General features: G+C 31.6%; 1 protein-coding gene across 2 annotated transcripts in view; it reads left to right on the forward strand.

Annotated features, from left to right (window-relative positions):
- The first annotated feature begins 241 nt into the window (after positions 1-241).
- The window catches only part of Hr38 (Hormone receptor-like in 38), a 112,883-nt gene continuing 100,277 nt past the window's right edge, over positions 242-12,847 (forward strand). The window contains exons 1-2 of one of the 2 annotated variants that reach the window (XM_089631455.1): positions 242-918; positions 1,162-1,596. In XM_089631455.1, the coding sequence (XP_089487581.1) occupies positions 1,404-1,596 (193 nt within the window). In that variant the 5' untranslated portion in view covers positions 242-918; positions 1,162-1,403. Of the gene's footprint in view, positions 1,597-12,847 lie in introns of both variants that reach the window. The other variant, XM_089631454.1, reaches the window with a different exon arrangement.

Raw genomic sequence — 12,847 nt, forward strand, 5'->3', positions numbered from 1 at the left:
CCGTTAGAGCCGCGTCTCTTCCCCCTCACACACACACCCAACCGGCGCCGCATACTACAGCACGCGTCGGACCCACACTCTCTCACCTCGCCCGACGCTCTGCGGTACCGCGCCGGTTACGTCACGAGTGACGTCACGCCCGGCTAACGGAGTGTGAGACGCCGTGACGTCACGAGGCGGAGAGATATAGTCGGATGCTACCTCCGAGCGTACGTTTAGTAGCGCACTATCGGTCCGACACAACGGTCGTGCCGAACCTTATGAGAGTATTTTACCACTAATACCGGTGCACTCGCGTGATCGGATGCAATACTCAATTGCACTCAATCAAATAAAATAATAATAAATTTTAAAACATTTAATTTTCAATTTTAATATATTTTTGATTGACAACTTTGAAGTGACTTGAATGATCTTTATTGTCATTTTTCTTCGGTCCTTCCTCAACAAGTTTTGTATCGACGACTTGTTCCCTGAAAACTTTTTCAGTGCTTGTGACTTGTGCGTGCTGCGAGTTTTGTTCTAACTACGGAAAGTGACACTGAGAACAATACAAAAAACTATCGATTGAAGGACTTTGGTGCAATTTTCTGAAAGTGTTTTAAAACATCCCCTAACAACACAAGTAAAGCAAGTTTTTGAAAAAGAACTTTGAACTTATAATATTTCTGGTGATGCTGGTAATCTGATTTGTGTTGTGATCACGGTCCACGCATGAGGATATTGCTGAGCGAATTGGGGCTGAGTTCGGGACTGAGTTTGGGCGCCCTCCTGGAGGCGAAGCCCCCGCGCCACGGGCCCCGGGATTCCCCAGGTAGCCCCCGAGCCCTCTAGGGCCCCCTGCATCCTTGATGTTGTGAACCAAACTATAAAACCAAACTCTCTCGTGCCTGAACGTACAGTAATATACAAAATTATGTGTGTAGCATTTTCTTTCAAATTTAAAAAAAATATTCTTTGTAGTTACAAAATTTTTATATTCTCTATATTGTGTAGATCTTAGCTTTTTATTTCCGACTTGCATTATTAAAACTTTTTATTCTGATTACAAGTGCCTAAACTTTTAATTTCTTTGTAATTGTATGTAAAAACAGACACATTAGCGTTTAATTTAATTGATGTGCAAAAACTATTAGTGCTTTTTCATCACTTTATTTACAGTATTGTTAATTTCATCAACTTTCGCTTTCGATAGAGACTGAATAAAAGGCTTTTTTTAGCAAGTGTTCTTCTACGTACAAATGAAAACAATTAGGGGTCTTATCCTACAATGGGATCAAAATCTGGGGGCTTGAATAAAATTTTAAAGTTTAAAAAAATTGATTAAAAAAATACTAAGTGTGTTTTTTGGGCTAGTTAGTCTGATCAAAAGAGACACTAACTAACTGAATATGTAAAGAATAATGCGTACTAAGAATACACCATCAACGAACTTCGTAGACAACAGTAACCGCGGATCAGCGCCCAATAAAGGAGAAACCATCTGGTGCATTCGCCCCGAGCTTCTTCAACAGGTTGCTTCTCCTAACACTGACACCAACAATAACGAGTCGGATTACCAAATAACATCCTCAACTCGTCCTACTTATTGCAAACGTACGTATTTTATTTTTTTATGATTTTAACACACGTTTTAACCCACTAAAATTTTAACACAAATCAACACCCTCACTAATAAAATTAATTATTATAGCAACAAATTACAACATTTAGGTTATGCTGTTACAATAATCGATTACAAAAAAGTGTATTCTTTTAATAAACAGGTAGATACCTAAATAATATACAAAATAAAGTAAAAATGTAGGTTTTTGACAAATTAGATTTACGATCGAAGAAATTTCTATTATTTCACAAATACGCAATATTCCTTCTGTCGTGCCGACCGCAACGAATGCTTTTCCGCTTTTCCCCGGCCGTTGAATTAACATCAGTTAAATGTGATGGTTTTGCCGACGGTTAGCATTAATAACACACAATATAACTCTTCACGTCTCATTCTTCCCAATATTTATTATATGTGACGAAAACGTTGCAAATTTGCACATTTGTAATAGCGAAAAATACAAACATGTTTTGTAACACAATTTCAAATAACAAATACCTATCGACCGGCAACACATCCAACTGAGTTATTAATTTATATTTTTTTCCTTAGATTTAACATTTTAAATTGGCAGAACACAAATTTTCTTAAATTTAAACTGAACTTTTCAATAGTTTGTTTGTTCGAAACCTTCCACAATATTTAAATTTCAATTTCTTCATTTTCTCATGTTTATTTATTTATTTAATTTCAATGTGTAAATAAATTCCTTATTTCGGTAATGTTTTTTGACATCTTCCCGTATTGGCACTTTTTGTAATATTCGTACATTAACATACAACAAGTAGTTTCACTTTCGTTGATCCAAAGATTTTTCCCACGACAATTATTTTTGTCGCTTCACTGGAATTCTCATCTTTTATGGTTTTAAGTATCAATAAATAATACTAACTGCAAAAATTTTCTACACACAAAAATATGAAATAAATAATAATTAGCTGTTTTTTATCACTTAAGCATGTATGTGCAATTTTTTGTGTCTAGTTAGTAGTTTATGTATTGCTTTTGTAGTTTTAATTTAATATGTAGACATACTTAGTTTTTTTAAGTATTTATAAACCATGTAATAAATTTAATTTAATTATTATTTTATTTTATTAATGCTTTTAACTGTAAATTGAAGTATTCTCTTTTTTAAATACGTCAAAAATGGAAGTTTAAAACTGAGAAAAAAATTGAAATCTATGGATGCTACTAAATATAATATCTAATAATATAATAACTTTTGTAAAGTATATTTAAAAAAAAACAATAAAAACATACAAAGGTATAAATGGTTTCATAAAATATAGCGAGGGTGGCAATTTTTTTGCATAATAGGTATATACTTTAACAGAAAGATTAATTCACAAATGACAATTTTCTGCTTTCAATTTGAATGCTTCGTAGATATGGTAGGGAAATATATCGATATTGCAGCATTCCGTTGCATTATGCAACCGCTGGATGACTGGGAGCGATTTTCATCTCCGTTGTGTCAATCACAGATCCGAGCTTTCTCGGTACAGTCCCAAGGTGCGACAACTTTACTAAATATATCACCGAGCAATCCAACTGAAATACATTGCAAGAGGAATAACACGCTCCAGAGATGAGTAACCAGCTTTCTATAAGAACCCTTAGAAATAACAACCATTCACGAATAACTTTTCAAAATAAACCTTATTTAATATTAAAGTTACATTAACATAGGAACTTGGGGGTTGTAGTTTGTGCTCGCCATTCACAGATTATTTTTAGCGACAAGGAGAAAAATGATACTGTTTAAAAAGTATTTGCATACCAATATCCTGATAAAATATTAATCATTCAGTATATATCAAGAACACATGTTATTTTTCTAATAAATATCATGAAGGAATGCTACAATATCAGTTTGTCAATATAAATACATATCAGTATTTGTATGAGTACGTGTTCCGCCGTTCTCATAAAACATTCGCTTTTAACACTAATACTTTGTTAGGAACTCTGTCAATTCATTCCTTAAATGCCTTCAGTCCCGTTTTTAACAGGAGAACAAATTTAATGATTTGATCAGATTAAAAAGAAAATTACAGAATTTTATATCAGTTTATTTTCTCCGTGCAATCTTCTGTAGAAGTGCTATAATTTTTAGTAATAGTTCGAAAAAATTGCTTAAAACTTTTTTAAAACAGTTGCTGAACTGTCATAATATTTATGTAATATTTACTAAAATTTATAAAACTTTTTAAATGTAAGATTATTTGTAACACATTACCCAAAGTCACTATTTTTAAATAAAAATCATCCCTTGGGTCGTATTAAAACTGTTTCTTTAATCAATGTTAACATATAAAAACATTATAAATAAATTAGGTAATCAACTACGTTTATACCAGAAGCTTTTCACTTTCACTCTTTGCCGACGGAAAGTATCGAAAGCTTGCAACGAGCCAAATAGGTACATTTATAAAAAACATTTAATATAAGTACCTTATTATTTAATATAATACGTTTGCAGGGCAGATATATTATATTAAAATAAAGTCAACCACTGTTCTTAACACCAACATTATGACACCCCATTTTATTATATCAATCTAAAAAATTCAGTGTCACAGAAAATATTATTTATATTAAATATTTATTACAAAAAATATAACAGATATCAAATTATTTCGATAAATGTTGAATGAACTCTATAGCTCGTGGTTATGGGGGGAGTATTAAAACACACAAAAATAATTAGTAAAACTGATAAGTGAGGAATATGCAATGACTCTAATAAATAAGCTTTATTGTAGTTATTAACAATATTTTTTGACATTAAAAAGTTGGCATTAATATTTCATCAAAATTTGATGTGTTTTTGTATACATTGCGTGAAAAGCGTGAATAATTATTAGTTACTTATTAAATGTATTTGAAACTTAATTTTCAAAAGATTAAATTCAATTTTTAATCTATTTTGCGCATGTAGATCGTCAAATAATATTATTCCGTTCATTTTATATTTGCGTTTTATTTTTCCCACGTTCTTTTATACGAAACAGTTTATGAATTTTCGTAGCATTTTATGTAAATTAAATTTATATTTGCCGTAAATGTGGTAATTGGAGATGAACCGGTCATATTTGCTTGTCATGCTGAAATAAAAAATTTCGCTTTCCGGCTTATAAGAGCTCTGTTTAATGAAATTGTGCTTTTCGTTATCAAAATGTGTAGCATAGACTGAATAAAGCGTACTAAAAAGAAAGAAATATATTATATGATTAAATAGCGATTGCGGCTTATAAGAAGATTTATAGTCCAATAAGAAATAATTTAAAAGTGCAGCAGTTTGCTGTGGGCAGTACCGAGTGAGCCTGGCTTCACAGAGAGTGGCTGCCAGCAATTAGTACTTAATAGGGTGTAAAAATAATGGGTGAAAATATGTTCACAGAGCTCATTTAAACTGTGCGAAATTTAAACTTCCTGATATGGGGTCATTTCAACTCCTCGTCCTTTGAAAGTGGTGAAATATTTCAGATTGTTGAAATTAGAAACTATGTATTGAAGTGAAGGAATACTTGCAAGGGGCTGATCATTCTAAAGGAAAAGTTTTACTAATACCTTGTTTGTCATACCGGATGATGCTATTTAACAAAGCGTTTTCATTTGTAGAAATTCCCGCAATGAAGGATTCCGTGTGACCATTAAATAGATAGCGGCTTTTAAATCTCGACTTGGAAACCTCCATCGATGTTGAAGCTTCAAGAGCCAACTGGATTAATTTTAATTTTGTTAATTTTTTATCTCTTTGAGTGGCTTTCGTAAGCTTGAACGTTTATTAAGCGAATAAAACTGTAGGTTCTACTTCCGATGTAGTAAGTTGCGCGTCGCTAGACCGATATGTAGGTACTGTACAGTGAGCTTTGCACACAGCAGAGCCCGGTGGAGCAAATAGGCGCTATATTAATAGTTTGCGGGTCAACCGGCTGGAATAGTATAATTGTTCGACAATGTCCGGCATCTTTGTCGATGTGCAAACTGTATATAAATAGTGGACGAATGGTCTGCCGGAGATACTTACAGTCTGTCTAAGCTAAGTGAATTCGAGTCGCAGAATCGGATCGGAATACAAAGTTAAGATGATAAATTAGAGATAACAAGTGGGAAAAAAGTAACCTATCAAAAAAATCTCATAAAATAAATATACAAACCAACATTAAAAATAAATGTAACAAATAATTTTTTGTCAGTTAATTATTTAGAAAATTAAGACTAACGAAAAACCCATAAGTTAATATTTCATTGACAATCAATTTATTTGTTATAAAGGTTGTTTATTTTACGTATAATAATTATGATTACCTACATTTCAATTCACATACAAAAATCAATGATTTTGAAAGAATCATTGTGAAATGGACTTTTGATTGCAATAATAAAAAGGAGGTAATTGAATTTATTTATTGAAATTTTTTAAAGTTGTTGGAATGATAAAATTCTTATTTTTCAAATCCTTTCCCAAGGGATTTCAAAGTGTTTTATAACACTTTGGTACTAGTTTTATCCCCATTAAAATGTATGCATGGCTTGTGATATTAAACCGCCTTTACTAGTCGCAAGTAAATATACAGTTTTTTTCACCAGATAATAATATATTTATTGCAGACAGTTTAGTTATTATTTAAAGTTGTTAATAAAATTATCTTTTTAAATAATGATTGAAATTCTAAACGATTTAGAATGCCACATTTAATGATTTTTACTGCCAAAAGTTTTATTACAAAATATTATCGCTGCGTTTTATATTATTGGCAATATCATGTTAATGAACGTCGAAAAATAAATTTTAATGACAATTACAAATTTGGCTCTGTCGTGTAGGCCAGATAAATAATTCGAGTGCATTTAAATGCATTCGGGTAACGCTGCTGTAGTTTTATAATAGGGTTGATATTACAATTAATATTCATGTTTAAAAATAAATATGTCAAGATTAATATTTATTGAGTTTATTTAAAATTATAATATTTTGCCTAAAATCACTATTATATTATTTTAGAATGAGCTTGCGTAGTCTTATTAATATGAATAAATGGTTACTAAACCGCTGATTAACTCGTTAGCTCATATATATATATATAGCAAATATGTCGCTAACTATTTTACTTATATACTATATATATAACACAAGAGGATATATTTTTTTGCTGCTGTAAATTATACGAAACTAATATCAGTTATATAACACAGAATATTTTAATCTATCATTAGGTATGTGTTCGTTTTCTACGGCCTTTATTTGTAGTATTTCAAAAATCTAATTGAGGTATATTGACTTAATCCGTCAAATAAGCCCACTTGTCAGTATTTAATCAAATTAAATTGTGGTTTATACAAAGATTAATTTTAATCAGTGGTGTATACAAAGATTAATTAAATAGTGGTGTATACAAAGATTAATTTTAATTATTGTAAAAATTTCTGCAAATTTAAATAAGAATAAAATATTTTAATTCTGGCAACCACCGTCTAATAAATACTGATCCAGACTTTAAATATGATAACTTTAATAAAATATTACATTAGATCATGTGTGATTATACCAAGTCAGTTTTCCGGCACAAAGCGCACGTGTTGATGATAAGCATGTGACCCGAGCGCGGGACTTTTCTGGCACTCATCTCCAATATATTTAAATATCATTATAATCATCGTCTTCTACTTCTAAAACATAATTGGCAAGAACCTATATTACTATTTTTATTTCTCCATATGATAGAAACATGTCTATGGCCGCCGAGAATTCAATTAAATCAGAATCAAACAAAACAAACACGATTATTTTTTATCGTTTTTTACTAATTTTCAAACTATAGTTCAAACATTTTAGATTTGAGGTGAATAACTTGGGTCTTTATTGTGAAATTCTTTGCATTAAGCTTATTTCGAAATTGTGAAAAAAATGCAAACATTTGCCAACTCAATCGCGGCAAAAATCAGAGAAAGTTTGAGTATACTAAGGAGACTTACATTTATTTTAATAATGCATTAATACAGATTTAATTTCACGTATTCGAGTATTTTATTGAGATGTGGCAGAGAAACAGGTGGGTATAATTGCCTTATTCTGACGGGTTTTTGTTCAATAGCTCCAGGCTTCTCCGAGGCCATAATTATCTACCAAATATTGTCTTTTCGCACATCCGATGCTTTCTAGCTGCATTTAGTCGTTTTCTAAAAATGTCGTAAATTAGCAAACATTAACACACCGTCAAATAAGAAACATATTAAGGTGGTAGTGGAAGATAGAACACCAGTATTCGTCAAACACGCTAACATCGAAATGATGATTTAATTAAATACTTCGCTAAATGCGGTTATTTATCATTATATTAAAATCAATAAAAGGTGCTGGTATTTAAATGTTGTAAAAAGAAATTTCAATAACAAAGTTGTAAATAATTTTTAAAAATGTAGATTTCAAATTCATTAAAAGAACTTAGTTTCTTTTTACCATACAGATTTGCATCGATCTGCAATATTGCAGTAAGCAATCTGTGATCTCCAGGAAGCAAAACATGGTCAAAGTCTATTAAATGCGTTATCTCTAGCAAACTACGGCCATAGATCACGGGAATATGTACCGGATGACAATATACTATTTAAAGATTTGAAAAAACTTTATTCATATCGGCTTAATTTGTTATTCGCTTCAAAAAAGTGCAATAAATATGCAATAATCTGGTAATTGAATTTCGCAAACATCACCGTTTGCATTAACCTTTGGAAATTTACTGTTTTTTAGATGCACTTGTGAAATGCATTTTTTCTATGAAGCCGCTGACTTAAGATGTTTTAAATAAATAATTACATTAAATTAAAAACAGCTTTCAATAATTTATGGCTGTAACGACATTGAGAAAAATGAGAATTGCTAAATTATCAAAATATCCGGTTAAAAAGGGGATTGCAGGCCGTTTTCCGATAAATGTTTAGTATATTCCTTATATATCGGAACACGTGTTCATGAAACTGCATTTGCCTTGATATTATATAATGACGAAATTCGAAAATATTACAATTTTTATAAACACGCTTTCTGACATCGTTATAATACATTGATATCTTACTAAAAGTTTATTAGGAAACCATTCATTCTTAATGGGCCTGCTATCCCGTTTTTAACCGGACTACTTATAATTTTAAGAGGTTTTTAATAAATTAGCAATCTCTTTTAAGAGTAACACTCTCCAATCTGAACTTTAACCATACCGTTATTATTGTCGATTTTAAACAAAACACGAGTCCTTAAAATTTGGTATCGTTGATAATTAGCAGGCATGTTATATTATCAGTCCTGAAAATCGGCCGTCTGATGAGCTTTACGTTATTGATTCGCCTGACGGGTAGATTTGAAATAGCCGCGGGCTTCACGTCACGTAAATCCATTCTACGCCAACAGCTGACGGTTTTAGGCGCGTGGGTGATGTGACGTCACGCGCTGAATCAGAAACGTAACGAGCTTGCGTATACACACTCACACACAGACACGCACCTGCCCTTAAAGTGAACACCAAACTTTTATATCGTTGAAACCTCCACTAAAAAAAACGAAATATATTGTTAAAGTAATGAACGTAGGGATATTTCACAGAAGACTTTCGAGTAAATAAAAATGATCATTCAATTTTAAATATTTTAAAATTGCAAGAATATCTGGCAATAAAAAAAGGGTTTTTATGGCAGTCTGTTGAATTTATTATGTGTCATAAAATAAAATAATTCAATTCAATTTGATCATTTTATGGCAAATTGAATGGAATTGCTAACAAAAATATTATACTTTTACTACAGTTTTATATCATATGTCAAAAAGAGAAATATTTACTTAGTGGACGATTTAACGATAAATAAGCAGTAAAACTCTTTTTATTTATGGAAACGATCTGGAAATGGGTTTTCAATGAAAATTAATTTATACCCACTAGAAAAGGGGTTTTCCCAAATTGTCATAAAAATGCAAATTGCGTTTTATTTATATGTTTAGAATAATTGTGATTCTCGCGATCACAAATCAAAAAGAAAACCCGATTACGTGTGATTGAATACTACCGTGAGAAATGACGGTGAAAAAACTTAAAACGGTAAGATTTTTGGTAAAAAAATATAATACTAGAATACCACTAAAACTTGAAACGTAGATCAGAAAATAGTAGGTAAAATATAATACGTGGCGATCATCGTCAGAAAAATTAATATCATAACAATGGTCGATCATTAAAAATGAACTCGCAAAGTTTTTCGCTAGGAAAGTGCTATTTATGAAGCTTTTCGTGAGAAAATAAATTTACCGCCGGAGGCTTCAGCGCGCACCCTATGCGCCACAGTTTGTTCTCCACCCACACTCCGGCTTTATCCGGCGAATCAGAAAACTGAAAACTTCAGTGTTCCTGAAATAGTCGAACGTTTCAGTCAAGCGCGGAGCGGCGCTACTCACCCACATTATATTATATTATTATACAGGAATTATCGTCATATTTCCAAGCAAAGTGCTCGTTTTCCTCGATAGTCGCTTCTGCGGAGTGTGTCGGCAAGGTCGCTCTGCGTCACGGGACAAATCTGTGCAGTTTTGTGAATTTTTTGTTAATAAATTGGGGGTGTGTCACACTTGTGAAAAGTTTTAAGCTTAAGCTTAGTAAAGTTTGTTAAAATTGTTGAAACTGTTAAAAATATTTCCGTTCTGCGAAACAGGATTAAGGTAAAGATTCACAGCTATTTAAAATTATAATAGGTTGTACATTGTTGAAAAACGAGCTTTTTATAAATGCACCATTTGAGACAGCAATATTTACCTAATATGAAAGTAAATATTAAGAAAATATGTTCATCTTAACTTGAAAAAATTACCGGTAATTCATTCCATCGTACGTATTAAATACGTAGTTGTAGACTGTGATTTGAGTTTTCGTAAAAACTGATTACTTCACATATTGAATTGCGATATCACTTGTGGATATCGACTTTGTTGTTGGTAAAATTATCGACTAGTAGTCATCGGGATCGCTTTTGATAATCACAGCGATTAAAGATTTTCTCCCTAAAGAACAACATAAGCTTTTCTTTTTTTTTAATAATCATAAGGTTTAATTTCCCTTCCTTTAAGAATGTTTTAAAAATATATCATTTTATCCGAAGAAGATGAATCCATCAGATAATCTGAACAATATATTAAATTTAAAATATTGTTGGTTATTTTTCTGCTTTAAAATGAATTACTTACTTTCATCCCCAGAAATATTATACTAGAACAATCTGCACCGTAATTAAAATCAAGTCAATACAATAAATATATTATTTCCATCGCAATTCATAATTTAAAATGAAACGGGAATTTTATTACGAGAAAACAAACAGCGCAAAAGTACGACATCGTTGCGTACAAACGTAAAAACTTCCCACGTTTAATTTCATAATAACACAAATAATAATGCCGATCCCGTATTCGCGCAAAACGTTACGTCCCATAAATACACTGAAACGTATTCAGACCCCCGCTAAACATCCAACAAACACGTATTTCAGTATTAAAACATCCCAAAGTTACGTAAAGCACGCACACATCAGTACAGCGCGAAAATAACAGATACAACTTAAATAAGTGTAAACGTGTATGTGTAATACAATATTGTGTACGCACACATATGCGTCGTATCTTTTAAGCCATACGTACAGCTGCATTTGGAGTGTTTCATTGGAATTAAGTTCGAATTTTCCGCGAGTTTTTCAAAAACCGAACAATATGGAAAGTCTATTCCCGTCATCAGTTACATCACCATGGTGATGGGGGGGTCGTCGGGGGGATGCGGCTGGTGACGTCACGGCAAGATGGCGACAAAACCCCCGCGTCATAGATAAATACAATCAGCCGGGTGAGGGGATCCCCTCTTTCCTCTTCCCTTCTCCGTCACTTCTCCCGATACCGTGCCGCCTACAAACTCATGAAAATAACCTATAACTATCGAATCATAACATTATCAAAGAATATTAAATTTACTACGTCTTTAATAAGATGTCTTATTTGGGTTCAATGCTTTAATTTGCGTATTAAGTTCATAAGAAGAGGTTTATTATTAAATAAAACGAACAGGGTGAAATCTAGTATGCAGAATAGTTTTATCAATGATGATGTTTCTGAACAATTCCTTTTCATCTTTTTCATTGTTTGTTAGACCTTGTGTAAAGTGGGAACATTTCTAAAAATACATCTTTATTAGAGTTTTCACATAAAAATTTTCAGACATAATCGTGCCTTCTTCAGAAGGTCAATTAGGTGATGCACTAAAAAAACTATAAAGAATTTATTTAAATTTAAAAACCCCATAACTATAGTTTCCCAAAACAATAATTATATGCCTATATACATTATTTATTAATATGAAATATTTGTCCTTGGGTTGAATTTTTTCCAAAACGGTTCCTTGTTTTGTATACCGGTTGTTATAATTTGTTCATAATTTTTAAAGATAGATTTTGATTCGTATTATAGTAATAATCATGGTGTTTATTGATACCTCGGTTAATCGTTATGAATGTTGATACCTGGGACCTTCATTACAGTAAACAAGCATGTAATAAGCATGATTATGTTAGCGCCGTATGTCTAGACAAAACGTGGGCTATTCATATAAATCAAAAAAATTATACACGTAATATTGAAAAAAAATACAGATGAATCTACCATCGACTTAATTGAATCAAAACGTGATGCGTCGTGAGAAAAAATGACATCATTAAAATAATATTGAAAGTGGTTTGTAACATCTCTAGGTTAGCCGCCTTCAATTTGATGTTCACTTTTCTACGTTAACGGGCTGTGGTTTTTTTCTAACGTCTAAATCATTGCAGATGTAGAAGTAATTGCTTGTACCTACTCTTTCAATAAACGAAATGGTAAAGAGCTTTACAATTTTGCATTTGAAATCTGCAGGCTTATGCTTAACTTTAAAGCATTTCAAAATTATATTTTGTTCAGGGTTAAGAATGGAAACCTTAGAAAAAATTAAGCTTAAAAAAATTTACTTTTTTTGCGTATAATTATTTCAATTTACAACAAATTTATTTTGATTTCGGCGTAAATAATGTGATTTTATTGATATTAATTAACCTAAGGTAAATTATACCACAAAAATCACAATCATTTATTGTACTTGCTAACGTACAAAACTGAAATCTTATTGTTAATATCATTTAAGTTTAAACAACGAAAAGTGAAACGCTTTTAGCTAC

The sequence above is a fragment of the Hesperophylax consimilis genome, chromosome 4, assembly GCF_061612785.1.
Source record: "Hesperophylax consimilis isolate HC1 chromosome 4, BYU_Hcon_1.0, whole genome shotgun sequence".
NCBI lineage: Eukaryota > Metazoa > Arthropoda > Insecta > Trichoptera > Limnephilidae > Hesperophylax > Hesperophylax consimilis.